The 27,660-nt window shown below is 35.7% G+C and overlaps 1 protein-coding gene and 1 pseudogene across 1 annotated transcript; both read right to left on the minus strand.

Moving 5' to 3' along the window:
- Positions 1–9,159, minus strand: part of LOC112928098 (ubiquitin-conjugating enzyme E2 E2 pseudogene) — a 91,371-nt pseudogene extending 82,212 nt beyond the window's left edge.
- Positions 9,160–25,528: 16,369 nt separating this feature from the next.
- On the minus strand, positions 25,529–26,552 carry LOC112928107 (L-lactate dehydrogenase B chain-like). Its single transcript, XM_072760434.1, has one exon. The coding sequence runs from the start codon at positions 26,540–26,542 to the stop codon at positions 25,565–25,567; it is 978 nt and encodes a 325-aa protein (XP_072616535.1). The 5' UTR covers positions 26,543–26,552; the 3' UTR covers positions 25,529–25,564.
- Positions 26,553–27,660: the final 1,108 nt, after the last annotated feature.

Here is a 27,660-nt window from a genome sequence, read left to right on the forward strand (position 1 = left end):
TTAAACTCAACACCAAAGAAACAAACAATCCAATCATGAAATGGGCAAAAGACATGAAGAGAAATCTCACAGAGGAAGACATAGACATGGCCAACAAGCACATGAGAAAATGCTCTGCATCCCTTGCCATCAGGGAAATACAAATCAAAACCACAATGAGATACCACCTCACACCAGTGAGAATGGGGAAAATTAACAAGGCAGGAAACCATAAATGTTGGAGAGGATGCGGAGAAAAGGGAACCCTCTTACACTGTTGGTGGGAATGTGAACTGGTGCAGCCACTCTGGAAAGCTGTGTGGAGGTTCCTCAAAGAGTTAAAAATAGACCTGCCCTACGACCCAGCAATTGCACTGTTGGGGATTTACCCCAAAGATACAGATGCAGTGAAACGCCGGGACACCTGCACCCCGATGTTTATAGCAGCAATGTCCACAATAGCCAAACTGTGGAAGGAGCCTTGGTGTCCATCAAAGGATGAATGGATAAAGAAGATGTGGTTTATGTATACAGTGGAATATTACTCAGCCATTAGAAACGACAGATACCCACCATTTGCTTCAACGTGGATGGAACTGGAGGGTATTATGCTGAGTGAAGTAAGTCAATCAGAGAAGGACAAACATATGTTCTCATTCATTTGGGGAATATAAATAATAGTGAAAGGGAATATAAGGGAAGGGAGAAGAAATGAGTGGGAAATATCAGAAAGGGAGACAGAACATGAGAGACTCCTAACTCTGGGAAATGAACTAGGGGTGGTGGGAGGGGAGGAGGGCAGGGGGTGGAGGTGAATGGGTGACGGGCACTGAGGGGGGCAGTTGACGGGATGAGCACTGGGTGTTATTCTGTATGTTGGCAAATTGAACACAAATAAAAAATAAATTTATTATAAAAAAATGATAATTGACAAGGGAGCCAAGAATACTCAATGGGAAAAGGAAAGTCTCTTCAATAAAGGGCGTTGGGAAAACTGAATAACCTATCTTATACTACTCACAGAAATTAACTCAAAGTGGATTAAAGACTTAAACAGAAGACTTGAAGCCATAGGTTCCCTAGAAGAAAACACAGGGGAAAAACACCTTGACATTAGTTTTGGCAATGATATTTTAGATATGACAGCAAAAGCATAAACAGCAAAAGCAAAAATTAATAACTGGGACTATATATTATCAAACTAAAAAGCTTCTGCACAGCAAAGGAAACCATCAACAAAATGAAAAGGTAATTTATAGAATGGGAAAAAATACTTGCAAATTGTATATCTGATAAGGGGTTAATGTACAAAATAATAATAATAATATATAATAATAATAACTCATGCAACTTAGTAAAAACAAAAAACTCAAATCTTATTTAAAAATGGGCCAAGGAACTGAATAGCTGTTTTTCCAAAGACTTACAAATGGCCAACAGATACATGAAGTGATGTTCATCATCACTAATCATCAGGAAAATGCAAATCAGAACTACAATGACACTGTTAGAATGACTATCATCAAAAAGATAAGAGATGGGATCCCTGCGTGGCTCAGTGGTTTAGTGCCTGCCTTCGGTCCAGGGCGTGATCCTGGAGTCCTGGAATTGAGTCCTGCATGGAGCCTGCTTCTCCCTCTGCCTGTGTGTCTGCCTCTCTTTCACTGTATCTCTCATGAATAAATAAGTAAAATCTTAAAAAAAAAAAAATAAACATGGGCCACAGCACTTGTTTAAAAAAAAAAAAGTAACAAAGATGTGGAGAAAAGGGAACCCTTATGCACTATTGGCAAATATTTAAATTGATATGGCTACCATAGAAAACCTATGGACGTTCTTCAAAAATTTTTTCAAAAGCACCCAGTTTTATTTTTATTTTATTTTTTTTAAAGATTTTATTTATTTATTCATGAGAGACATAGAGAGAGAGGCAGAGATATAGGCAGAGGGAGAAGTAGGCTCCCTCTGGGAAGCCTGATATGGGACTTAATCCCAGGACTCTGGGATCATGACCTGAGCCAAAGGCAGCTGCTCAAACGCTGAGCCAACCAGGTGCCCCCTCAAAGCACCCAGTTTTAATTGCTGTAGAAAAAAATAGTAATTGGTCAATATCATTTTATCCTTTAAAAATGTTGAGTTTTGAGGCACTTGGGTGGCTCAGTTGGTTGAGCATCTGACTCTTGATTTTGGGTCAGTTCATGATCTCAGGTTCATGGGATCAAATCCCTCATTGGGCTCCACACTCAGCATAGAGTCTACTTGTCCCTCTCCCTCTGCTCCTATCCTTGCTTGTGTTCTCTCTCTCTCAAATTAATAAATAAGATCTTAATTATTTTTCTTTTTTTGGTTTTAACTTGAATAGTTCTTTTTTAAAGAAACAGTTCATTTATTTATTTAATAATCTCTACACCCAGTGTGGGGCTTGAACTCATAGCTCTGAGATCAAGAGTCACGTACTTTTCCAACTGAGCCAGCCAGGTGCCCCTTAACTTGAATAATACTTATCAAATGATTTCTTGCACGGTTCAAAATTATCTTGACAACTGAACTCCATTAACTGAAAGATAACCAAAAAAATCAGAGGGCCAACGGGTATTGCCATTATTTCAACTAACTTATTTATTATTGACAGTTCAGTTCATCTACCAGACTTGGATTCTAATGATCCATCTGTCCATTAGTTCAGTTTATTGCCATTTAAAAGTCATTCAGCTTCTTTTGGTCTGAGTTTTCTCTTCTGTTCAATGTTAGTTTTGTATTTAGTTTAAAAGTTTTTTCAGATATCCTCAAGATCTCAGATTATATGGATGTTTTTCCTCCTTGAAAGTTTTCAAGAATCCTCTCCCATTAGCCTAGAGAAGCAAGAGACTATTGCTGAGGTAGTGGCATTGGGATCTTCAGTGAATCTTTTTTAAAAGACAGAATTCTGAGATTCTTAACCAGTAGGTATAGACTAGGACTATTTTAAATAGCCACACTATATTAAGAACTATTTTAAAATAGCTATCTAGGTAAGTGTGAGACATAGCCATATTTGGGAAGCAACTGAATTGTTTCAAGGTGTGCGCCATGTAATTGGCAAACCCATATGATGTCCCCACAGCCTCTTTTTACTAATAGTGCTCTATGGAATGCTCTGCAGAGTTATGTGAAATCAGTTCAGCTTATCTTAGGGCCTAGGATAAATTCACATTATATCATTTTTGAACAGGAAAGTATATTCGCCACCTGACTGAACTAGTTTAAATATCAATCCAGGCTTGAAAATGGAATCAATTATATGACCCTAGCTTTAAGGATGGAGACATAGAACGGTAGCTGGTAATTTAACATCTGAGAAGACTGAATGGGTTAGAGCTGATTTAAAATCGGTAAAGGCAGCAGGGACAGATGGTTTTAGCATCACATTTTATGTGTTTTTAAAGGAAAAAAATGTCCTATATCTACACAAGACATTTTTATTCTCTTGCAAAATGCAGAGTTACTTCTTACAGTAATGACACATTCTGGAACAGTATAGACATATTAATCCTGAAGAAATGAAATTAGTTATTTATCTATGGGACAAATGTGGGTCTAGCAGCCACAGACTTTTCCCAAGTCCACATTAATGTCCTTCAAAGCAAACTCAAAAGAGGGAAAGGGCATTTCATTTTGGTGACAGTTTAAATCAAACTTCACTTCTACAATGGTCAGCAAGAAACAGGAAGCATTTTTGTATGTGTGTGTGAGAATAACGAGTGTCTTTGAGGGTTTAGTTGGAAATGTAAGAACACCCTGTTAAGGGATCACTGCCCTCACTGATTGCAGAAGGGCCTGACCTGCTTTAGAGGGTCTGGGCTTTCCCCGAGATTTCCCCAAATACCAAACTTCATTTCCGCGTCTACAGTTTGTATTCTATTTTATTATGTCACCTCATTTCCAAAGAATGAATCCTTATGTTTTTTAGCAGTGTCAGAAATGAAGCTTTTTATAATTTTATAGTTTGTGTTAAGAGGATTCATTTGGCAGTGTTCAAATCTTAAGCCAAATTAGAGCAATTTATTTCAATGCACCAATTTCATGGTTCGTTAATTCATTGTTATTATTGCTAACTTTCACTCTAATTTCGCCTTGAAACTGAACAGTAAGTAATATCTGACAAAAACTACATCGTACCTAAAAGCTCCATAGGATGAAGGTATAAACATATATACTTAGATAAAATGGACAAACAGTGGGTTTGTAAAATAAGCAAGGGTTTTAATTAGAACAAAATGAAGCACTTGTGTAAATGAAAAGGTAATTTAAATTAATTGTCAGTATTGAGCCAGTTGCTTATGGTAGAAAATTGTCTTATCTTGTGATGGCAATTAAAGCACAGAGACTGGGGAAAGAATTTAAGCCTGTTTCATTGTAATATTAACTTCTCTTTAAAGGAGGCATTTACATTTAAAAAAATTTCAACTACTTTAATTGCAGCTATTAGGGACTAAAATGTTCATTAATTTTAATTACAGCCATATATCTTTCTACAATTGATATTTTGCAATTATATGAATTTTTTGATTGCCATTATTAACTCTGCCTCAACTCTTCTGTGAATAGATAGATTTGTTTTTCAAAAGCATCTTGTGTTATGATAAATTGACAGAGAAGGGAAAAGAAGAATAAAAAAGAAGACCCTCTTATGTAAAATAGAATTTTCCAGAATGAATTTAATTATGAAATAACCTGAAAAATACTATTGATTAAGGAATTTAAAATGACCAAATTTTTACTAGCACAATTATATATAAAGCGTGTGCTTTAAAAAACATTTGACATTTCAGTGGTATTCTTAAAAATGTTTGTATTAAATACTCCCGTATGGTTCTTATTTTCTCCTGTTTGAAGCCAGACTTCCTTTAACATCATTCTCCCTCTCTTCAACTCTTACCTCCCTTTATTTAAGTCACCACTGGCCCCTTGGTTGAAAAGTCAAATGGATGCTTTGGGTTCTCGTATTGTGGCCCATCTCAGTATTCAGTGGTGCCAACCAAGCCTTTGTTCTTAAAAATTTCTCCTCTCTTAACTTCCATGACATTTCTTCAGTGACTCCATTTTCTCTGAATAAACCTCTTCAATTTCATTTGCTGATTTCCTTCTTTCCATTCCTTAGGGCTGACATCTCCTAAGTCTGACTTCCATTTCTCACATCATACATATTCCCTGGCAATCTATCTGCCCTGATGGCTTCAAATATAGCCTGTAAGTAGAAAATCTCCAAGTTAGGTATTATGGGCTCTAGAGCACCTATTGTTCCTGATTATATACTGGAACACTCCACATGGAAATACCAATTTACCTCATCCTTCACATGTCTGAAAGTAAAATTGTTTCTTTTCCACAAGTCTACTATTCCTCTTTATTTCTTATCTTAGCCAATGGAACCATCATTCTCTTAGGCTACTACCCAGTTGTTCCCATCTTACCATGACATTATTATCCACTAAGTTGCTGGAGCCAAAAGTTAAGGCAGCATCCTTCTTTTCTTTCTTCAGTTCAGTTGATCAGTAAGATTACATTGAGAAAATAATTTACATATATTCACTTTTCTCTATTTTCACAATTCCTATGGAATTTAAAGTCTAGTATTTAGAACCAATCGAGACATAAGGTATAAGAGATAATCAAATGGAGATAAAAATATCTTTATTCCTGCTAAACAGATTGAAAATATTGGATTAAATATGGAGCAAAAGTGAGTGTCCTTAAGATTCTCTCCAAGTCTTAACTGCAAATCAAAACCACAATGAGATATCACCTCACAACTGTCAGAATGGCTAAAATTAAAAAAGAAAAAAACAACCTCAAGAAACAAGTGTTGGTGAGTATGGAGATTCCTCAAAAGTTAAAAACAGAACTACTCTACAATCCAGTAATTGGTGTTTTAAAAACAGAACTACTCTACAATCCAGTAATTGGTGTTTTTATATTCTTTGAGTATTTACCAAAAGAATATAAAAACACCAATTTGTATCAATGTACCTTTATGTTTATTGCAGCATTATTTACAATAGCCAAATGATGGAAGCAACCCAAGGGTCTGTTGACAGATGAATGTTTAAAGAAGATATGTTAGGGCAGCCCCGGTGGCTCATCGGTTTAGTGCCACCTTCAGTCCAGGGTGTGATCCTGGAGACCCGGCATCGAGTCCCAGGTTGGGCTCCCTACATGGAGCCTGCTCCTCCCTCTGCCTGTGCCTCTCTCTCTCGCTCTCTTTCTCTGTGTGTGTCTGTGTCTCATGAATAAATAAATAAAATCTTTAAAAAAAGAAGAAGATTGTGTTATATAAATACAATGAAATATTATCCAGCCAAAAAAAGAATGAAATCTTGTCATTTGCAACAACGTGGATGGATTTAAGGACTATAATGATAAGTAAAATAAATTAGAGAAAGACAAATACCATATGATTTTACTCATTTATGGAATTTAAAAAACGAAGGAAAAAGAGGCAAACCAAAAAACAGACTATTAACTATAGAGAACAAACAGATGGTTATCAGAGGGGATGTGAATGGGGGGTTGGGTGAAATAGGTGATGGGGATTTAGAGTATCCTTGTCTTGCTGAGCATTGAGTAATGTATGGAACTTTTGGATCACTGCATTGTACCCCTGGAACTAGTATAGCACTTTATGTTAACTACACTGGAATTAAAATATTAAGAATTAATTTAAAAAAATGTTCTCATGGTTTGACTTTGGCACAAAAATTTTGAATTTAAGTCTCTTCCTTACATCTTCCTCCCACCTCCAAAGGAGGGAATTGAGAGAGAGAGGGTGGGGGAAGAAGGGAGGGAGAAGGAGAGAGAGAGAGGCTGCAAGTACATATACATAGCTTTTTATAATATTATCTCAACTCCTATGCAAGAGCAGGAACTGGTGTTTCTTGTTCAGCATGGCATTTCTAGCATCTTAAACAATGCCGATGTATATTGATACCTGATAAATACATGTTAAATGGATGAAAAAGAATATATAAAATCTTCCATGTTCCTTTTTCTGGGCTTGTGGGCTGATCTTGATGATCTCATTACATTTCTTTTTTAAAATTTTTATTTATTTATATATTCACACACACACACACACACACACACAGAGACACACACAGAGAGAGAGAGAGAGAGAGAGGCAGAGACATAGGCAGAGGGAGAAGCAGGCTCCATGCACCGGGAGCCCGACTTGGGATTCAATCCCAGGTCTCCAGGCCAAAGGCAGGCGCTAAACTGCTGCGCCACCCAGGGATCCCCCTCTCATTACATTTCTTTCATATCTCTATTAAAATATTTTTCTTTCTATAGAACCATAATTTCTCTTTTACATTTGTTTTACCAACTGTCATGATTGAATATTCATCTTTCCCACAAGCTGATATTGAAATCCTAACCTCCAATGTGAAGGTATCAGGAGGTGAGGCCTTTAAAGAGTAATTCAGTTTGGATGAAAGCCTAACTCTTGACTTCCATTCATTCTTTCATATATCTCTGCTTCATTCAAAAAACATTTATTATATGCCTGCTATGTTACAGATACTTCTCTAGGTCCTGGTATATAAAAATAGCTGAAGAACAATCTCTGCTTTTGGCAAGCTTATAGACTAATAGAGGAATTGGTCTAGAAATAAATAAGTGCAATACAATGTTCTTCTATGAGAAAAATTTATATGGCATTGCAAAGTAGGAAATGTGTTGAATTTGCATTTGTTGAGTAAAAAAATGAATCAACATTTGCCAAATATTTGGCCTTCATTATCAGATTATTTTTATAGCAAAAAATATGTATCTTTTTATCTTAATTTTATACATGACAATATATTGAGTAGGCTTTTATTAATTCTAACTTCTGCCCAAGTTAAGCTCTGTATTTCAGACATCTAACTCTCTTAACTCTTTGAAGTGAAATAAAAAATAATAATTTAACATTTTTTTGTCTTATTCTATTTCCTGTGGTTGTACTATCTTTTCCACAGCCCTCACTTTACTTGAAAAAGAAACCATACCTTGGCAGAAGAAAGTTATAATGTGACAAATGGGTTTAAGTTATTTTACTTGATTCCAATTTATAGAATTATTGAGATTCAAAATGTCTTTGAACTGGATAATTATTAGTGTTTTTCTATTACGAGATTGTATGATGCTAAGATAACACAAAGAAAACTTCTTGACTAGCTTGATAGCAGTAGGAACTAGTCCACAGATTTTCTATCAGTATTTTTCTATTACTTGGTTCTTATAATTACTTTGTCCCCTTGCTATTAGTTTCTTTCCAGGTAAGATAAAGGCTGCCTGTTCAACATGATTCTATCAAAAGTTTACATATTATGTTTTCCCTGATGACCTTACAGCTATAGAAGCGTGTGGACCCCCGTATGGTTAATGTTGTTGCCAGTGTAGTGTAATTGCTCTCTGAGCCAGGGTGTGGTCCTTTCCTTTGGGTATTTCTCAAAGGTTAACAGCATTGATTACTACCTGGATCCACAGGAGTGTTATCTTTGTTGGTGATTGCACAGGTGTGTAGGAGCCTGCTTTTGGATAAGAGAGGTTGAGGAACAGGGTCCGAGGCTTGTTTGACACTGCAGGGAATGAGACTGAAACTCTATTGGGCTTTGCTCCTGATGGGAATAATGGTTCCTAATTGTTCGTAGCCAGTGGGACAATGTAATATCATTATTATCATGAGCCTAAGAGTCTGGCTCTTGTTAACTCTCTGGTTCAGGCTGAGCAGTTCTGAGGTTGTTCCTCTCTATCTCCTGTGGTACAGAGCAACAAAACTCTACAGATTTGGGATCTTTATTAAATCACCTAAGTTAGAATGAGGGTTAGTTACAAACCACTGGGACCATCAGTCATTTAGTTTTTTTTTTTTTTTTTACCATGTCTAACCATCATTTTATATTTGCTTCCAATAGCTGGCCTTATAAATCTTAATTAAAGTCTTTCTCAGCCACTGAATTTAAGCTGTCACCTGTTATAGCTTCGTTGAAATGTCTGTGTCCATTAAAATCTTATCAAAATGCAGCATCTATTACCTTTACAGTTCATGTTGCATTTATCTCTACAAGCGTTGCTAATGGGGGGAGGGTGCATATCTGCTGGCAGTGTAACATTTCCTGACAGGTGGCGATAAGCAGCAATGGCTGGCTTTTCTCTCTCCATAGCCTTAGTTGTATCTTTAAATTCCTGGAACTGTAGTTTGCTAGATACAGGATGTCTAGAAAACTTTAAACAAAAGTCAACCTTTGATTCTCATTCCAAGCCATAAAGGGGTAAAATATTCATGGTATCTTTCTGAGATCGTTCACATTTTAAGCAGCAGCCTAAAGTAGTAGAACTTTAGTTTGTTGGCATGATCCAACTAAGTATTTGCAAATTCAAGAAAAAATGCATACCTAAATTCATGAACAAAGGAATGTGTGTTGCTTCTAAATTGCGCTTCTGATATTTCTGTGTAGAAGCGGATGTAACTTAAATCCAATATGTCTGCCTTGGCATTATTGAATGGTGTTTTAAGCATTTGCTTTCTATAACTAGATTGACTAGGAAATGAACTTGAGAAGGTGAGAATTTTAGATGGAGATCTAAAAGTATGACTAAGTGAGAGATTTAAAAGTCGAGAGCTGAAAATTATGTAAAATCGACCTTCAGAGTACTGCAGCATCAAATATTATCACTGCAGTGACACCAGTCAAAAATATTGTAGAGTTCTTTAGTCACAGGAAATAAAAGAATCAAATAGGGTATTCAGATATAGATCAGTGACACATTCTAGCACTAAACAATTTAGATACTATTAAAGTTTCACCCTTGTTGCCAGGCAGTTCACAATAAGGGTTAAAACACCTACCAGTTGTGATAGTCTGTCTTGATAACCTTATTAATCCTTCAGAGGCATGAGAGGAAATAGCTAACAATGGAGAACAAGTTATAACTGATGCAGTGTGTTTCATCCAGTTGTAATCTCTTCTCAATTATTCAAGGAGATTGTTCAACCAAAACCTCTCAGATCTCTTGGTATCATTCATCTCTAAGAGTGTTGGCAGTATTTCTGCTGATTCTAAGGCGGCAGCTGGTCAATACCAATTTCTCCTCTCATTTTCTGTCAATTATAATCAGAAGCTCTTCCAGGGCAGGACTTTCTTTGGGTGCTTGCTTCACTTATATCCCTAGTACCTGGCATAGGGCTCTACACAGGGTTCTTTGTAGAGGAATTTATAAATACAGGTGATTATGTTGATGGAGATATTTCCGAGGACACATCAGTGAGCAGGAAGACATTTTTTTTTTCATTCTTTGGAGAGACTACAATACTAAGGTGTAAATGCATTATTTAATCTGCCTCTTAGCAATGTTTTTTAACAGAAAGAAAGCTACCATATTTCTCTGTCATCATGTTATTTATGCATGTAGAAAATACCTGTTATATTTTTATCTTAAATTTCAGAGAAATTACTAAATTTTAAGAGATGTTTTACTGTTTTTAAGACACTTTTTAGGGGGGTCTTTACATGCTGCTAGTAGAGATGTTTGTAGAAACAGTAAATACATAAAATGTGTTATACAATTTTTATGTAGTGGAGAAATTTAAAAATAGTTACTGCATAAAAAACACTGCTACCAACATGCCTGAGCGGCTCAGCGGTTAAGCGTCTGCCTTCAGCTCAGGGCGTGATTCTGGAGTCCCAGGATTGAGTCCCATATCGGGCTCCCTGCAAGGATCCTGCTTCTCCCTCTGCCTAGGTCTCTGCCTCTCTCTCTCTCTCTGTGTGTCTCATGAAAAAATAAAATCTTTTAAAAAATCCACCTGGTTAATTTATTCATTTCATTTGGCAAGCATTTATATAGCTCTAGATGTAGCAGGAAATAAAAGTGTTCCTTGTCCTCATGGAATTAGTATGCTAGTGGGGAGGAAACATATGATAACCAAAACAAATAAAGCTTGCAGAATATAAATTATGGTAATCTCTGGGGGAAAATATAAAGCAAGTTAAGGGTGATAGGGAGCTTCAGGTAAAGGTGCTGTAATTTTAAATAGGATGTCAAAGAAGCCTTTATTGAGAAGGTGGCTTTGATTCAAGACCTGAAGAAGGTGAGGAAGCTCACCATTCAGCTCTCTGAGGACGAGCATCCTGGCAATAGAACAGAAAGTGCTAAGAGGTAGGAGCTGTTTGACACCCAGTGCACAGGCCAGTCTGGCCGTAGCTGGGCAGAAAGGGGAAGAGCAGATGAAGATGAGGTCGTAGAGGTCAGGAGGATGATGGTATAATGCCATGCTGGCCATTTCAAGACATTTTCTCTTATTTCAAGTGAGGCAAGAAGCCACTGGGGGGTTTTGAACATAGGATAGATAGACTGAAAATACAGTAAGATTTAATAATTTAGAGTAACTGACTATAGTAGCTTATTAAAGAAATCAACAGAATTATTAAAGAAAGGAGGAAGATTTTTTTTTTAAGATTTTATTTATTCATGAGAGACACAGAGACAGAGGCAGAGACATAGGCAGAGGGAGAACAGGCTCCATGTGTGGAGCCTGATGTGGAACTTGATCCAGGACCCTGGGATCATGACCTGAGCCAAAGTCAGATGCTCACCAATGAGCCAACCAGCCAGGGAGGAAGATTTTCAATCAGATTTTTCATTGGAATTCCTTGGAATGAAATTTCCTCTGATATTAGTATCAAATATATTATATATAATTTTTTTATATTTTACACAAAACTTAGATGTAATAAAATTTTAAAGGATCGCCATATTCAGATACTCTTGTAATCTTGTAATCTTGTTCCTTTATTTTAACAGGCATGATGGGAATAAAAATATGGAGGGTCCTGAATGATGTGAGGCAGACTGTACCTCTAAAGCAGGTGACCCTCACAGTCTCCAGTGGAAGTGCATTGTCTCTCTGGGGTGGCTGCATAAATACCAGCACCAATAAGCTCCCTTTAGAAAGGAGCTTGACTTGATAAAAGCAACTAAAAAGTGTGGACAGTAGTCAAACCAGAAGTTTTCCCTTTTAGAGGAAAGAACTATACAATCTTAGGAAACTATTCTATTTACATATCTGTGACAATTGAGTGAATTACTTGACTTCCTGAACTACAGTTTTTTCCTCTGAAATGGAAATAAAAATTTTTACATTATATTATGAAAATTCCATTAACACATTAACTGGAGCTCCCTTCACAGTGCTGGTATTGTTAAGTATACAATAGATTTCAGTTTATTTCCTTGTCATCCTGACCAACTTATTATTTTTTTAAATCTTGTGATGGGATTATTATTATCCTTTTTTTTCCTTCCAGCTTAATTGAGATATAATTGACCTATAACATTGTGTAAATTTAAGGTGTGCAATGCAGTGATTTTATACATGTATATGTTGCAAAATGATTATCACTGTAAGATTAGTTAATACATCCATCCTCCTCAGTTGTGTGTGTGTGTGTGTGTGTGCATGTAGTAAGAACTTTCAAAATCTACTCTTTGGCAGCTTTCAAATATACAACACGGTATTATTAACTATAGTCCCCATGCTATATATTGCATGCCCAGAACTTTTTCATCTCATAACTGAAAGTTTATACCCTTTGACCATCTTCACCCATTTCCCCCATGCTGCACCCCCACCCCTGGCAATCACCTATCTGTTCTCTGTTTCTAGGAGTTTGATTTTTAAAGATTTCACACATAAGTAATAGCACACAGTATTTGTCTTTCTCTGATTTATTTCATTTATCATAATGCCCTCAGGGTCTATCCATGTTGTTGGATTGGCAGGATTTCCTTGTTTTATATGGCCCATAATACTCTTTGTATTTATATGTATATATGTATAGGTACACACAAAAGTACATGTGACATATTTATATATATATTTCGTTGTGTATGTGTGTATATGTATACACACATATACACACAGTCATCACACTGTACATTATATCTCCTGTATGTATTTATCTAACTGAAAGTTTGTACCTTTTGACCATCTTTCTCTGACTTTCCCTTCCTCACCACCTGTCTCTGGCAACCACAAGTCTGATCTCTTTTTCTAAGCATTTTTTTCTCCTTTTAGATTCCATGTATAAGTGAGATCATACAGTATTTGTCTTTTTCTGTCTGACTTATTTCACTTAGCATAATGCCTTCAGATTCCATTTATGTTGTTGCCAGGATTTTCTCATTTTTAATGATTGAATAATATTCCATACATACCATAACTTCTTTATTCATTCATCTATTCATGGACACCTAGGTTGCTTTCATGTCTTGACTATTACAAAATAATGTTGCTCTGAACGTGAAGGTGTAGATATCTTTTTGAGTTAGTGTTTCTGTTACCTTTAAATATATCCCTAGGAGTTGAATTTGTTGGCTCATATGGTAGTTCTATTTTTAGTTTTTTGAAGGACTTCATACTGTTTTCCATAGTTATACCCATTTGCTTTCCTACCAACAGTGTAGAGTTCCCTTTTTTTCATATCCTCACCAATATGTGTTATCTCTTCTTTTTGATGATGCTATTCTAATTGGTATAAAGCAATATCTCATTGTGGTTTTTATTTGCTTTTCCCACATGGTTAGTGATATTGTGCATCTTTCTATGTACCTCTTGACCATTGGAATATCTTCTTTGGAAAAATATCTATTCAGATCCTTTGCCAATTTTTAAATTGGATTATTTGTTTATTTGCTATTGAGTTATATAAGTCCCTTATATATTTTGGATACTAACCATTTATCAGGTATGTGGTTTGCAAATATTTTCTCCTATTTCATTCTTCTTGGCCACCTTGACTCTTCTCTTTTTATATGCTACTTGGGTATCATGGCATTTATGTCTGGAAGGAAGCATAAAGGTCTTCGGCAACAATCCATCTAAAGCTTAGCTGCCAACTAAACATAAATTATAGATTTGTCAGTTTTGAACAACACTAGAGATTGAGAACTTGTGTACTTCCATGATATTATACATCTCACTTTGGGAAAATCGAATAGCATATTGAGCATTATTAACTTTGCATTTATTACGTCAAAGTCAATCTTCTAGGGCCAGAGGAAAAAAATCTAGTATCTTAGATGTTACAGCCTTACAAATTTGTTTGTATATTTTTTTATTGGAGTTCAATTTGCCAACACATAGCATAACACCCAGTGCTCATCCCGTCAAGCAGCCTTGCAAATTTTGAAGCCATCTGAGATATTTGCAGAATTTTCTCTTTTGACAAACATCTTTTGCTTCCTTCAGCTAATCTTTGTATAACATGGCTTTGATTCTTCTCATCTTTTTGATGACTCCCTTTGAATATATTCCAGTTTACCACTCTTCTTGAAGTGTGTGGCCTGTATGTGGTTTGATATAGAGGTGATAGAATGGAATTATTATTTCTCTTGATCTGGACAAAATATTCTATTAATGCAGCCAAGAACTGCATTAGCTCTTTTGGCACCCACTACTCAGTGTTGATTTATATCAAGCTCCCTGTCAATTAATCCTACTGGGACTTTTTTTAAAAAAAATGTATACTCTTGCTAAGCTATGCCTCTGACATCCATATAAGTTTAGTTGCTGTTTAGAATAAAACAAAGTATTCTACATTTTTTTCTAATTCAATTTCATCTTGTAGGTCCATTATTCCACTTTTTGGAATCTCTTTTGGATCCCGATTCTATCATCTTTCAGGAATTAATAGTTTCAGAACTGAGCTCAAATACTCTAGTAATGTTCTTTTAAGAACCATTCTTTCGGGACACCTGGGTGGCTCAGTGGTTGAGTGTCTGCCTTTGGCTCAGGGCGTGATCCCAGGGTCCTGGGATCCAGTCCCAAGTCAGGCTCCCTGCAGGGAGCCTGCTTCTTCCTCTGCCTATGTCTCTCTTTTTGTGTCTCTCATGAATAAATAAATAAAATATTAAAAAAAAACCTGTTCTTTCAAAAACTGCCTTCTGAAACTATGAAGGAGTTTTAAAAGATGGTTCATTATAGAGATTAAAAGAATGGATCTGGGTGGCCTGATTTCAAGCCCTACTCTGCCACTTTGCAGCTGAATTCACTGCATTAACTTTCCATCTCAATACACTTAGTTAACAATTTGAGCGATGTAACACAGCATCCTAGGCACATAGGACAGATTAGTAAATGTAACAGACAAACACATTTATTTTTCAGGAGCTTATAGTTTAGCAGGAGAAAAACCTTGGAAAAGTAATATATATACTCTCTAAACCTAAATTTTCTTAACTAAAAGATGGAGATAAATATACTTCTTCATAAAATGGTATATTCATCAGGGTTGTCCAGAAAAATAGCATAAGTAGGATATATGTATACACTTAAAAGTTTCGTGATTTAGTATGATTAATTGGCTCAGTGATTATGGAGGTTAACAAGTCCCCAAATCCACAGTCAGCAAGTGAGGAACGCTGGAGAGCTGATAGTGTAGTTCCATTTGGAAGGCTAACAGGCTCGAAACCCAGGAAACACCAAAGTTCCAATTTGAGTCCAAAGTAAGAGAAAAACTAATGTGCCAATTTGAAGGCTGTCGGGCAAGAGGAATTCTCTCTTACTTAGCACTGTGTCTTTTTGTTCTATTTAAGCCTTTGATTGGGTGGGGCCCTCCCACGTGATAGAGAGCAATCTGCTTTACTGTCAATTTAAATGTTTTTACTGTCAATTTAAATGTTAATATTATCCCAACATTTCCCCACAGATACATGTAGAATAATGTCTGACTAATATCTGGATACCTTGTCCAGTCGATATAAAATTAGCTATTATAGATGGTGATGAGGATTATAGCAGTTACTGTACATAAAGGGTTTAGCCGAGTAAGCACTTACGAAGTGATGGTTATTATTTGCATGAAGTACTTTTTTCAAACCACCTCTTCTGTCTTAAGAATGGAATCATTGCTCTCTAATGCTCACACAGTAATTTTGACACTCTACTGGAATGAGATTCATTTGCAATTTGGTCTTAGGAAAGAATCAAGTTCACATAGTATATGGTTGGCTAATAATTACTTCTTTGCTGGTGCCTTTGTCAAGGCTCTGTGATAGCTTACTCTCTGCCTCACATATTTGAGGCAAGGGAATCAGCGACAGACATCTTGCTGCCATCTGGACAAGCCTACAGTGATGAAATAGTTATGAAGGTGTCTGATTCTTTCAATATTTTTTAGCAGGGCTTTCTTTTTAGAGAAAATATTATGAGATTGGATAGGTTTAAAGAAAGAAAGACTAAAAGGTAGGTTTTTCTTTTTCTTTTTCTTTTTTTTTTTCCTCTTTTCTGCACTCACTGCATTAGTTCACTTTACTTACAGCTCACTCAATAATTATCATTTCAGGGTAAGACTGGCTCATAATACTGCCAAATAATTCATACATGTAAAAATGGCAGTTGTCTCATTTACTTGTTACGCCAACACTTGTCAACCTCAGCAACAGCTTTCAGCTCTGTTAAATGTTGTTTAAATGTGAGGGATTTAAAATGAAATTGAAGCACCCTGCCTTTGATAATAAATCAAGTATGAATTTAATACTCTACTCAAAGGCAGCATGGTTAGTAAGGCTGGAAAGTAAAAATGACAGATTTTATGGTTTGTGGTGAGGATTCAATTGGGATTCTGATTATCTTTTAAAGGTTGAAATCTAATGATTTTTAAGAATTACATGTGAGAAATACATTTTGAAGTAAATTATATTGAACTACATTAATAAATGATGAAAATACTTCAAAGGAAAATTACTTTGTCGAAGGAAAATAAGCATTATCAAATCATAAACTTTATATTTTGTTTTACTTTTCATTATGGAGTTTCAGCCATACAAAGGTAGAAATAAAAATATTTCTGACACCTATATTAAAATATATTAGTATTTTGCAATATTTGCCTCACCTACTTTTTAAACTTCAATTTTAAATTTGCTCTGCATTTTTAAGGCATCATTTTATTTAGACATTAAAAATTTTTACCTTTTTCTAATGGATAGCTGTAAGTATAGGTCATTTAAAGGCAAAAAATATTTTAACTTCTTTTTTTTTTCTGGAACGAAGTAAAGGCTTATTACCAAAGTTAAGCAATGTATGGAAATTAGTTGCCCTAACCATAATCTTTAATGATTTGTGAGGAACTTGATTTGCTTGTTTTCTCTAATCACTTACCCATAAATGAAAATTCTTCCCAAATAGGTGAGTATGAGAATCTCAGTAAGGAGAAGCAAGGTATACTGTTATTCAAAGAAAGCATTTGGCAAAGATACTCCCAGAGACTTCTGTGTATACAGGGAAGTAAGGGCTGACTAGATGACAGAGTGGATTTATGGGCTCTGGTGAAGGGCAACATGGCAGTGTTAGGGCCATGTGGATGAGGTATGAATTCTGGGTCTGATTCTTAAGCAGTGATTTGCCTTTGGGCAAATTACAGTTTTGCTAAGCCACGGGTATCTCCACATCTGTAATGTTGAATGTTATAATGTTTACCTCATAGAATTGTGTTTTCTTTTTTCCTCATAGAATTGTTTTGAGGATTAGCTACAATAGGTAAAAATTTGTTGTAAGTACTTAGGAATGGCAGCTAGTTGATGTTGTTTTTTGAAATAATATAACAGGAAGCATATTCATGAAGTTTGTAGACATAGGGAGGAGTTATAAAAATCTCTCTTGCCCATTTACTGCTCTATGTCCCTGAGCACATCCCTCAATCTCAACAGTACTCCTAGTGTCCTTGGCTCCTAAATGGGTCTAATACTACCTACTCCTTCAGCATTGTTTTGGGGAGCTAGTTTCAATGTTTCAGTATATCGTGACTCCTAATAACTTAATTGAAAATCTATTCCTAGTCATGTAGTTTAATTGACCAGTTTCAATCGCTCAAGTTATTTTTGCAGTTTAATGATATAGGGCTTAGTTGTTGTGATATTTTTGCCAGTATTTTGATAGATATAACAGACAGGTGTATAAAGCTTGAAAATAGCTAAGTTTAGACCAGAAAGTTCTCAGTAGGCTAGGATTATAGGTTAAAACCAACAAAATAAAATTTATAGAGAAAAACTGATCAGTGTAATAGTTTTAGTTGATTCTCATTTTCTATAATTTTTTTTTATTTTTTAAGTAGGCACTATGTCCAAGGTGGTCTTGAACTCAAGATCCTGAGATCAAGAGTGGCATGCTTTACTGACTGAGCCAGCTAGATGTCCTATGACTCTCATTTTCTTATGAGCCAACCATGTGATAGGCTATTAAAAAAATACTTTATTTTACGCTAATCAATTCAGGTGTAAACTATGAATTAAGGAACATAAAGGTTGCTCTGTATTCAAATTTGTTAGACCAATGTGGAATTTTGTGTTTTTACCAGGATTCCACATTTTAGCAAGGACATAAAAAGGCTAGGCAAAGTTTCTCAACTTTGGCACTATTGACATTTTGGATAATTCTTCATTGAGGGGGCAGCTATCCTCTGCATTGCAAATGTTTAGCAACCTGTCTGGTTCCTACCTGCTAGATGCCAATAAAATCTCCAGCATCCCCAGCATGACAACAAAAAAATATCTGTAGACATTGCCAAATGTCCCCAGGGGTGCAAAATCACCCCTGGTTGAGAACCACTGTGCTGGAGGATATTGAAAGGAAAGTCCTAAGGAAAGTGAAGGGCTGAGAAGGTATAATTATGAAGAAAGGCATTCTAAGGACTCCATTAATTCTATAATTCTATTTTGCTTTATATTTTTCTCTTTTTTAAAATCCGTCTTTCCATTAAACTGAATTGTTGGCAGTCAGGGATTATGTTATATTTTAAACTTTTTTTGAAGAGTAGCTCCTGGTATATTCCAGATTCTCAATGTTTTATAAAGTAAAGTGAGCTAAACTAGAAAAAAAGTGACTTGATATGGACAGTTACTGAAGAGACATTTTTAGATACTTGAAGAGCTGCCAAAAGGAAGATGATATTAGATTATTCCATGGAAGAGAGAAGGGGTGCTTCTTCAGAGGGCAGAGCTAATAGCAATGAGTTATGGAGGCCTATATTTCACTTCATTTTAAGGTCAGACTTTTAAACATTATCTTACTTATTTAGCACCAGTAATTTTAAAAAAGATTTTATTTATTTATTTTTGAGAGAAAGAGAAAGCACGAACAGGAGGATGGGCAGAGAGAGAAGGAGAAAAACACTTCCCACTCAGCAGGAAGCCTAATATAGGGCTCAATCCCAGGATTCTGGGATCATGGCCTGAACTGAATGAAGGCAGATGCTTAACCAGTTTAGCCACCTAGGTGCCCTAGCACCAATAATTTTTGAAATCCTCTTGTTTCACATTGAAATGAAAGTATTGTATAATAGAAATGTAGCTACAATATTATTAGGATTCTAGGATATGTTATATAAATTTGTGAGCTACATAAAAATACTGATGAAATATAAATTTATGGTTTCTCTAAAGTTGTCTAAATTTATACTAGCAACTATTAAATAACTAAAAATAAAGCATGTGGATAGAGACAGAAGAAAAATAAAACTAAGGGAAAGGAAAAAATAATATTTCCTTTTTATATATATTTGGTAACTTTTGGTGTAGTGAAAATAATAGGAAACATCTACTGAATGTTTATTGTATTACCATCATTATGCTGTGCTTTAAAAATGCATTTTCATTTTATAAACTTCATTAGAGTTTATAAAGTGTGTATTTCCTTCAAAGTTGTCACTTTGGAGGTCACATCTTTTAATTCCAATAATTAATTTATTGAACAGTATGAGAACAAATCTGGTCAGTATGAGAACAAATCCCAAAACACTTTGAATTTCCCAAAACATTGTCAAAAATAGCATACAAATTCAGATTATAAGATTATTCTCAAATCATATTTGATATTGACTTTAGGTCTTCCTTAGTAAATAATAACCTCAAGACTAAAGAACCTTGATATGTAGGGAAGGGGCTTTTTTTTTTTTTTTTTTTTTTTAGTATAGTTGACATGCAATGTTACATTAGTCTCTGGTGTACAGAGTAATGATTCACCTTCTCTATACATTATGCTATGCTCACCACAAGTGTAGCTACCATCTGTTACTGGACAACACTATTACAATATCATTGACTGTATTCCCTTTGCTGTGCCTTTTATTCCCACGATTTATTTATTCCATAACTGGAAACCCATGTCTCCCACTTTCCTTTATCCATTTTGCCCATCCCGGTACCCACATCCTTCTGGCAACCATATTTGTTCTCTGTATTTGTAAGTCTAATTCTGTTTTTTGTTTTTTAGATTCCATATACGAGTAAAATCATATGATATTTTTGCTTCTCTGACTTATTTCACTTAGCATAATATCCTTTAGTACTATCCATGTAGTCATAAATGGCACAATCTCCTGCCTTTTATGGCTGCCTAATATTCCTGTGTGTGTGTGTGTGTGTGTGTGTGTACTGCATCTTTCTTATCAATTCATCTGTCACTGGATACTCAGGTTACTTCCATATTTTGTCTGTTGTAAATAATGTTGCAGTAAATATAGGAGTGTATATATCTTTTCAAGTTAGTGTTTTTGTTTTCTTTGGGTAGATACCCATTGTTGGAATTATTTGATCATATGAGACTTTCATTTTTAATTTTTTGGGGAATCTCCTTATGATTTTCCATAGTGGCTACACCAATTTACATTCTCACCAATAGTATACAAGAGTTCCTTTTCTCTATGTCCTTACCAACACTTGCTATTTCTTGTCTTTCTGATTTTAGCCATTTTAAGACCTAATACATTTTGTTTAAGATGGTATCTCATGGTATTGATCTGTATTTGGGACTTTGCATATGAAAAAGTTAGCTCTATCAGTGTTGAGACACATATCCTGGAGCAAATACTACAGAGATTATTTTATTTGGAGAAAAGTAGCCTGAGAAGAAGGACTTAGTATATTCAGGTTAGAAAGCCATATAGTAATAAGTGCAATTTCCCATTTAATTAAGGAAAGGGCAAGAGGATTAGACTCAAGTAGGAGGGTTTGGGTAACAAATTATGAAGGGCATCTTGTCTGTAAAGGCTATGAAAGGCTAGAATCCATTACTGGGGGATTTCAGGGATTTCAGTGTGAATAAGTTACTTTTCCTCAGTTTGAAAATCTGATGGCATTTATTTCAAATCATAGTCTACAAAGGAAGTTATCTTTGAATGAGAAACATGCATTCATGCCATATCCTTTCCAGAAAGAATTTAAAAAAAATTTTTAAATTTCAAAAAAAATTTAAATTAAAAAAAAATTTTTTTTAAATTGAGGGATTCATTTGAAATTAATTTCATGAATAAATGAAGTAAAAATTCAATTCTAAAATATGTATTAATATAAGGAGCATGGGGCTAATTATCTTGGGAAATCAGAGAAGGCCTAAGAGATTCATGTCAGTATTTATGGATTTATTTTTGGGACTTAGGTATATGCCTTTACTCTCCATCTTTTAAACAGAGGTACCAGATTTAGTGAACAAATACAGGATGTCCAGTTAAATATGAATTTCATATAAACAATAAATCATTTTTAATATTAATATGTCTCAAGGATTGTATATGTATGATAAAGATTATGTGTTCTTTAAATTCAAAGTTAAATTTAACTGAACATCCTATATTTTATCTGGAAATCCTATGTAAGAGAAACATAGATCAATTAATCCTGAAGCTAGTGAATCTTAAGTTTTCAGGGTCCCTTACTTACAGAAACATTTTTATCTAATGTTATAATTGTATAGTTTTTTTCTTCTCCCCAATTATATCAATCTTAAGCTCCTCAAAGCCTGAATTTGCTCCTGCAGGGGAGTAATATGAGGAGACAATAGACAAGGTGAAGGAAGAAGTAAATTTAGCAGACTCAAGAAGATTGTTGATGCCCTTGTCACATTTGGAAATTATTTTCCAGGAGATAATTAAATAATCACTGGGCCTTGAGGCACCTTTTAGTTGAAACTTCACTGTTTATATAGGCAAGAGATAGAGGAGTAAGTTTTACATTGTGTTGATATAGCCTTAGAGTGCATCATCTAAATGCTCTGAGAAATTCAGTAAAACTTCTTTTTTCCATGGAAGACTTCTTTTTTCCACGGTCAGCAAGTGAGGAATCAACAGTTTATTTTCTCCTCACAAAAATAATCAGGTTTTCAGATATTGTAGATTAATGCCTAAAGGAAGTTTAAAAAATGGGAAAAGCAAAAGCAAATGATCTCTAGAGGAGTAGATCTGGCTTGGTGCCAAGATCCATTTATAGAAAAGGTAAAACTAAATAATGTCTCACTTCTTTATGTAATGTGTTACTCTGTATAATAAATCCAAGAATTAATGACTAAACTGTAGTACATTCAATAGAGACCTTGAGGGTAATAATCTGCTTTTTAATGACTCCAGACAGTAGCTGGTGTTCACATTCCGCAGTTTTAGGGCATTGAAATGCTATTGACTTGGGTTTTGGAATCCGATCTTTTGTGACCGCAGAAAGTATTGGTCCTATACTATGCATAATAGGACACTAGGTAATTGATCCTAAGTTTTCACTCCTTTGTCTTATGCCATTGTTATGCCTTCCACTAGTATATGTGAAATATATAACATGGCCCCACTGAGTGGGTTTGACTGTGTGACTACTTGGGCCACTGGAATGTCAGTGGGCATGAAGCAACAGAGGTGGCTTCACGTGTGTTTGTGTGTTGGCTTGCCTTGTACTACTGTGATCCACTAGGAAAGAGATGTGCACCTGCAAGCTCCTGGTCATAGGAGAATGTTAAAAACACACAAAGGAGCTAAATCAGTGGTTATGGTTATAAGCCATTGAGATTTGAGATTATTTTTATCCAGCATTTAGAGCTACATTCCAGCATTCTGTAGCCAGCCAATACTTACAGGGCCCATTTTGTTCTATCTTGTGAACCATATAGGTTTCTTTTAGATTTAATAATTCCTTATCCCATGCTTCTGGAATACAGTTTCCTCATTTACTTTCCCTCTATAATCTGCATTGATTTGGCATCGGTGCTATGATTCCCATGTTACTGGTGATGGATTTGAGGACCAAAGAAGTTAAATGACATGCTCAAATTACATATCAACTAAATGACTAGGCTAGGATTTTGACTTTGTTTCTTTACACCATATCATTAGTTACCTATTCTTTAATAGGAGCCTGGTCTTATTTAAGATTCTTATGGAACTTACCTAGAAGCAACTTGAAAGTATACAAGATGTTCTTGAGCACCTTTACACATAAAAATGCTAATTATAAAAGCTAGGTTTATTAAGTAAACCTGTTTTTCCCATGGGAAGCTCCAGAAAGGTGTGGAGAAAGATTATCCTGAGCTTTCTGTTCTCACTGGTTTTGCTTCTAGAAATTCTAGCCACATAGGCCTCAATTCACCTCTTAAATTATTGGAACTTGGCTTAAGATTTGATTAGTTTTCAAATAATTTTTGCAATTTGAGAGTAAAGAAAATTATTCAACAATTGACCCGATGAGTTATTTTGTTCCTGGGGTCTTCAATCTGCTCCATTTATTTGCTTCCAGGTACAATGCAAGAGTTTCATTCATTGTATTCTATAAGGTTTTATGCTTCTTTACTTCACAAATAGTATCTCTCCCTATGCAGGCTGCTGTAAGCATTATCTGTTAAAGCATACCTGCTAGGACCTTAAAATTGGAATACAGAGCCTGGAAGTAGGGGGTGCTTTATAGATAGCCTAGGACTTTGAAAATAGTTTTTACTTATGATTCAGTAGGCTTTGAATCTTGTGACCCTAATTTAATATTTATTGAGTTCCCACAGAGTGCTAAGCCTTCAGGATGCAGGGCAAATTCCATTTTTTGTATTAATTTTGATTTTACCTGATTTAATTTGTCTTATTTATATTTACTGAAGTACCGCAATATCGTTACAGATGTACTCACAGATCCATTTCACATGGATTGTGGTCCAGAAATGAAGAAGAAAAACTCACACACACTCATGTACACAAACTATGAATGTTCTGTAGGAACACTAATTTGCTCATTGATTCCATATAATCTGTGCCTCACCTTTTTTCTTGCAAAGTATAGAAACTGGCAATGCTTTGGTTTCCAATTTTATTCTTGAAGGTTAATATGAGAGTTGAGACTGCATAGCCTTCCTATTATTATGCTAATCAACAAAACTACTCTAGGCCCATTTTGAAAGTGAACCCTCTTTTACATTACAAAAAATAACCTTGATTTTCCCATTCAAATTTGTCACCTTAATGTGAATCATAACAACTTTTAATTCAAAGATAAATTATGAAAAAAAAAAACAAAGATAAATTATGAAGAGATTAATAAATAGCAGTTATTGTCTTCCTCAAATTCTTTCTCTTTATAGATAAGTTATAGACATTTACCATTGGCAGCTCTTCTGTAAAATTGTGTTGGGGGTCCCAGGTCTGCATTTAATGTCAGAGGAACAACAGGCAATATTCAAAGTCAGTAGAACTGAATGTCTCCAGTTCAACAATGTGGAACTGAAGATCATTAACAGATTGAAAAGTTACAAAATAAAGTTTCTAAAGATATTTTGGAACACTGAGCATTCTGCATAATAATCCATAATAGGACTAGTGGTCAGTGTTCCATAAAATATTTGCTTTAAAATTAACTGTTGGTACTTTATTTTTAGAACTTGATTCTTTGTTCATTGTGGTTTGGGACAGGCCAGATGTTAGTCCAATTTCTAGCTCTTTATCATTAAAGCTGTAGATGCAATAAAAAGATAACTCCTTAGTCTGAAAAACAAAATGAACTATTTAAAATGGTCTTATGTACATAATACAATATAAAAAACCTAGAAGTATTGATAGGTTAGAGATAAAAGTTAAAGTTCCAACTCTTTTTTTCAGCATCTCAATGCATCATCTTGAAAATCCCTAAGGCGATTGAACCCCATTTTACAGGCCACTGCTTCTGATCCACTAGCTCAACTTTGTAGTAGTTTAGATGATCTGGAGAGATCCCACATTTGTTATTATATGGCTGAGCTCAGGTTCATAATTACTCTTTTTGTTTGTTTCTAAAAGGTGGCTGTTGTAAAAACTTTAATATATGTAACACCTAAATGTAAAAAGAAAAAAAAGAAAAGTATATGCCTCTATTTCCACCCAGGTGACTGGAGAAGCAGAGGAAGTCAGTTTCCATACAGAGAAAGAGAGAGAATTCAGCAGAAAAAAAAGTGGAATGGAGTGAAGAGACAGGGAGCCAGCCTAGTAAGTTCCTGGTTCTAGTTATTCTGAGGTCCAGATGTGTTCTGTTTTTAGGTTTATAATAAAGTCCTGTACCATTATATCAAATTTTTGAGTTTAATCTAGTTTTTTTTTCACACTACAATAGTTAATTTTATTTGTTCAAGGCTCATATTGCAAGCATTAAACCAAACATGGGCTTTGATTCTGTGAGCCCAGATTCACATATTTAGGAAGATAAAAGCAAACTGTCATCCATGTATATGGATGAAAAACTAAAGGCTCACAGTTAATCACATCTTGGTTTTAAATTTCTACAGTCTAGAAGCCAGAAGTCACAGATCTTTTAGGTCTTTCTGGATATCCCACAAGGTATCTGCACTTTTCTTGAGCTGGGCAACCTCATCATCCTTCAGCTTCTGATTGATCACACTGATTAAGCCCCGAGCATTCAGGATACACGGAAGACTCAGGAAGACTTCGTTCTCAATACCATACATACCCTTCACCATTGTTGATACTGGATGAATCCTGGAGAGATTTTTCAACATGGATTCAATGAGATCAGCCACACTTAATCCAATAGCCCAGTTGGTATATCCTTTTAGCTTGATGACTTCATAGGCACTTTCAACCACCATCTTATGCACTTCCTTCCAATTTTCACTGTTGTTATCTGTTCCCATTTCTGGATTCAGTTCCTGAAGAGAAACACCTGCCACATTCACTCTGCTCCACACAGCCACACTTGAGTCGCTATGTTCTCCCAAAATCCATCCATGGCAGCTGCTGGGATGAATGCTAAATTTTTCAGCCATAAAATAGCGAAATCTAGCAGAATCCAGATTACACCCACTTCCAATCACACGGTGCTTGGGTAGTCCACTTAGTTTCCAGGTAACATATGTAAGAATATCCATTGGGTTGGAAACCACAATTATGATACAATCAGGACTGTACTTGACTATCTGAGGAATAATGAATTTGAAGACATTAACATTCCTTTGCACCAGATTGAGGTGGCTCTCTCCCTCCTGCTGGTGGACTCCTGCAGTCACAGAGTAATCTTTATTTGCCACAATTTTAGGTGTCTGTAGAAATAAGCTCCCATGCTGTAGATCCATCATTTCTCCTTTGAGTTTATCTTCTAAAACATCCACAAGGGCAAGTTCATCAGCCAGAGACTTTCCCAGAATGCTGATGGCACATGCCATACCAACTTGTCCAACACCCACTACAGTGATCTTATTGTTTGGGATCACAGCCTCTTCTTCTGCAACTGGTGCAATCAGTTTTTCCTTAAGAGTTGCCATTGTGCCCCGAGACTAGTGGCTGTAAGAGTCGCGTGAATGAGACCAGAATGAGACCAGGTTAGCTGCGTGTGTCTCCTCTGGCGCAGGATCCGCAAGGAGCTAATCTAGTTTTTTTTTTTTTTTTAAGATTTTATTTATTTATTCATGAGAGACACAGAGAGAGAGAGAGAGAGAGAGAGAGAGAGAGAGAGAGAGGCAGAGACACAGGCCAAGGGAGAAGCAGGCTCCATGCAGGGAGCCTGATGTGGGACTAGATCCCGGGTCTCCAGGATCTCTGGGCTGAAGGTGGCGCTAAACTGCTGAGCCACCCAGGCTGCCCAAGCTTAAGCTAGTTTGAATGGGCTTCTAGTACTTCTAACCAAAGAGCATGAGGGAGGACAATGGGCACTTTCTACAATTTATGGCCCTTTGGAGATTGTAGCAGGTCACTCACTCTGAGCCCTGACCTTGTAAAAAGAGGAAATTTAACAAGAGCAGAAATGACTCTGCTCTGGAAAGGTCACAGTTGATAATTTTAGTTTTTCAGTTCTGTAAGAAAAAAAAGAACTGGTTATACCTTCACATATGTAAGATTTTTTTTTTTTAATTTCTACTTCTAAAAGAGGAGATTCCGTTTAATAAAGAGGTTTTTTTGGAGGCAAAATCATTTGAACATAATATCAATTGGCATAAAGCCTGTCTGTTGAAACACCTTAAGAGATTCTTGCTAACTAAGCACTGATGGTAAATGGAAGTGGCTTCCTTAATAAAATACCTGGCTGACTTGCTTTTACATCTGGCAATGGCCATTTTGGGGACAGGACTCAGTAGGCCTAGTAGGAAGGCTCAGACAGATTTTTCTTAGTCCTAACTTTTTTTATTAGGTCCAGAAGTAAAATACAAATTTTACATAATCAGTATTTTAATTCTTAACCTTTATTCATTTCCAGCCAAAGGTTTCTTAAAGTTTCCCTTTCAAGGGAAAGGACAAGCAGAAACGGCAGTGGTCACAGAGGTTGGGCTTCCTCTGTTCCCACTCTGCCCATCACTGCAGGTGGCCAGTCCATAGTGGTCATTCTGGCCAAAGGCAGCTTCCAGAACTTTTCTATGCCCCACCTGCTGTTCTCTGCAATGAGATC

The sequence above is a fragment of the Vulpes vulpes genome, chromosome 6 (genome assembly GCF_048418805.1).
Source record: "Vulpes vulpes isolate BD-2025 chromosome 6, VulVul3, whole genome shotgun sequence".
NCBI lineage: Eukaryota > Metazoa > Chordata > Mammalia > Carnivora > Canidae > Vulpes > Vulpes vulpes.

What these genes read in the sequence shown, in the direction of transcription:
- LOC112928107 (XM_072760434.1), bottom strand. Translation starts at nt 26,542, where the DNA reads ATGGCAACTCTTAAGGAAAAACTGATTGCACCAGTTGCAGAAGAAGAG.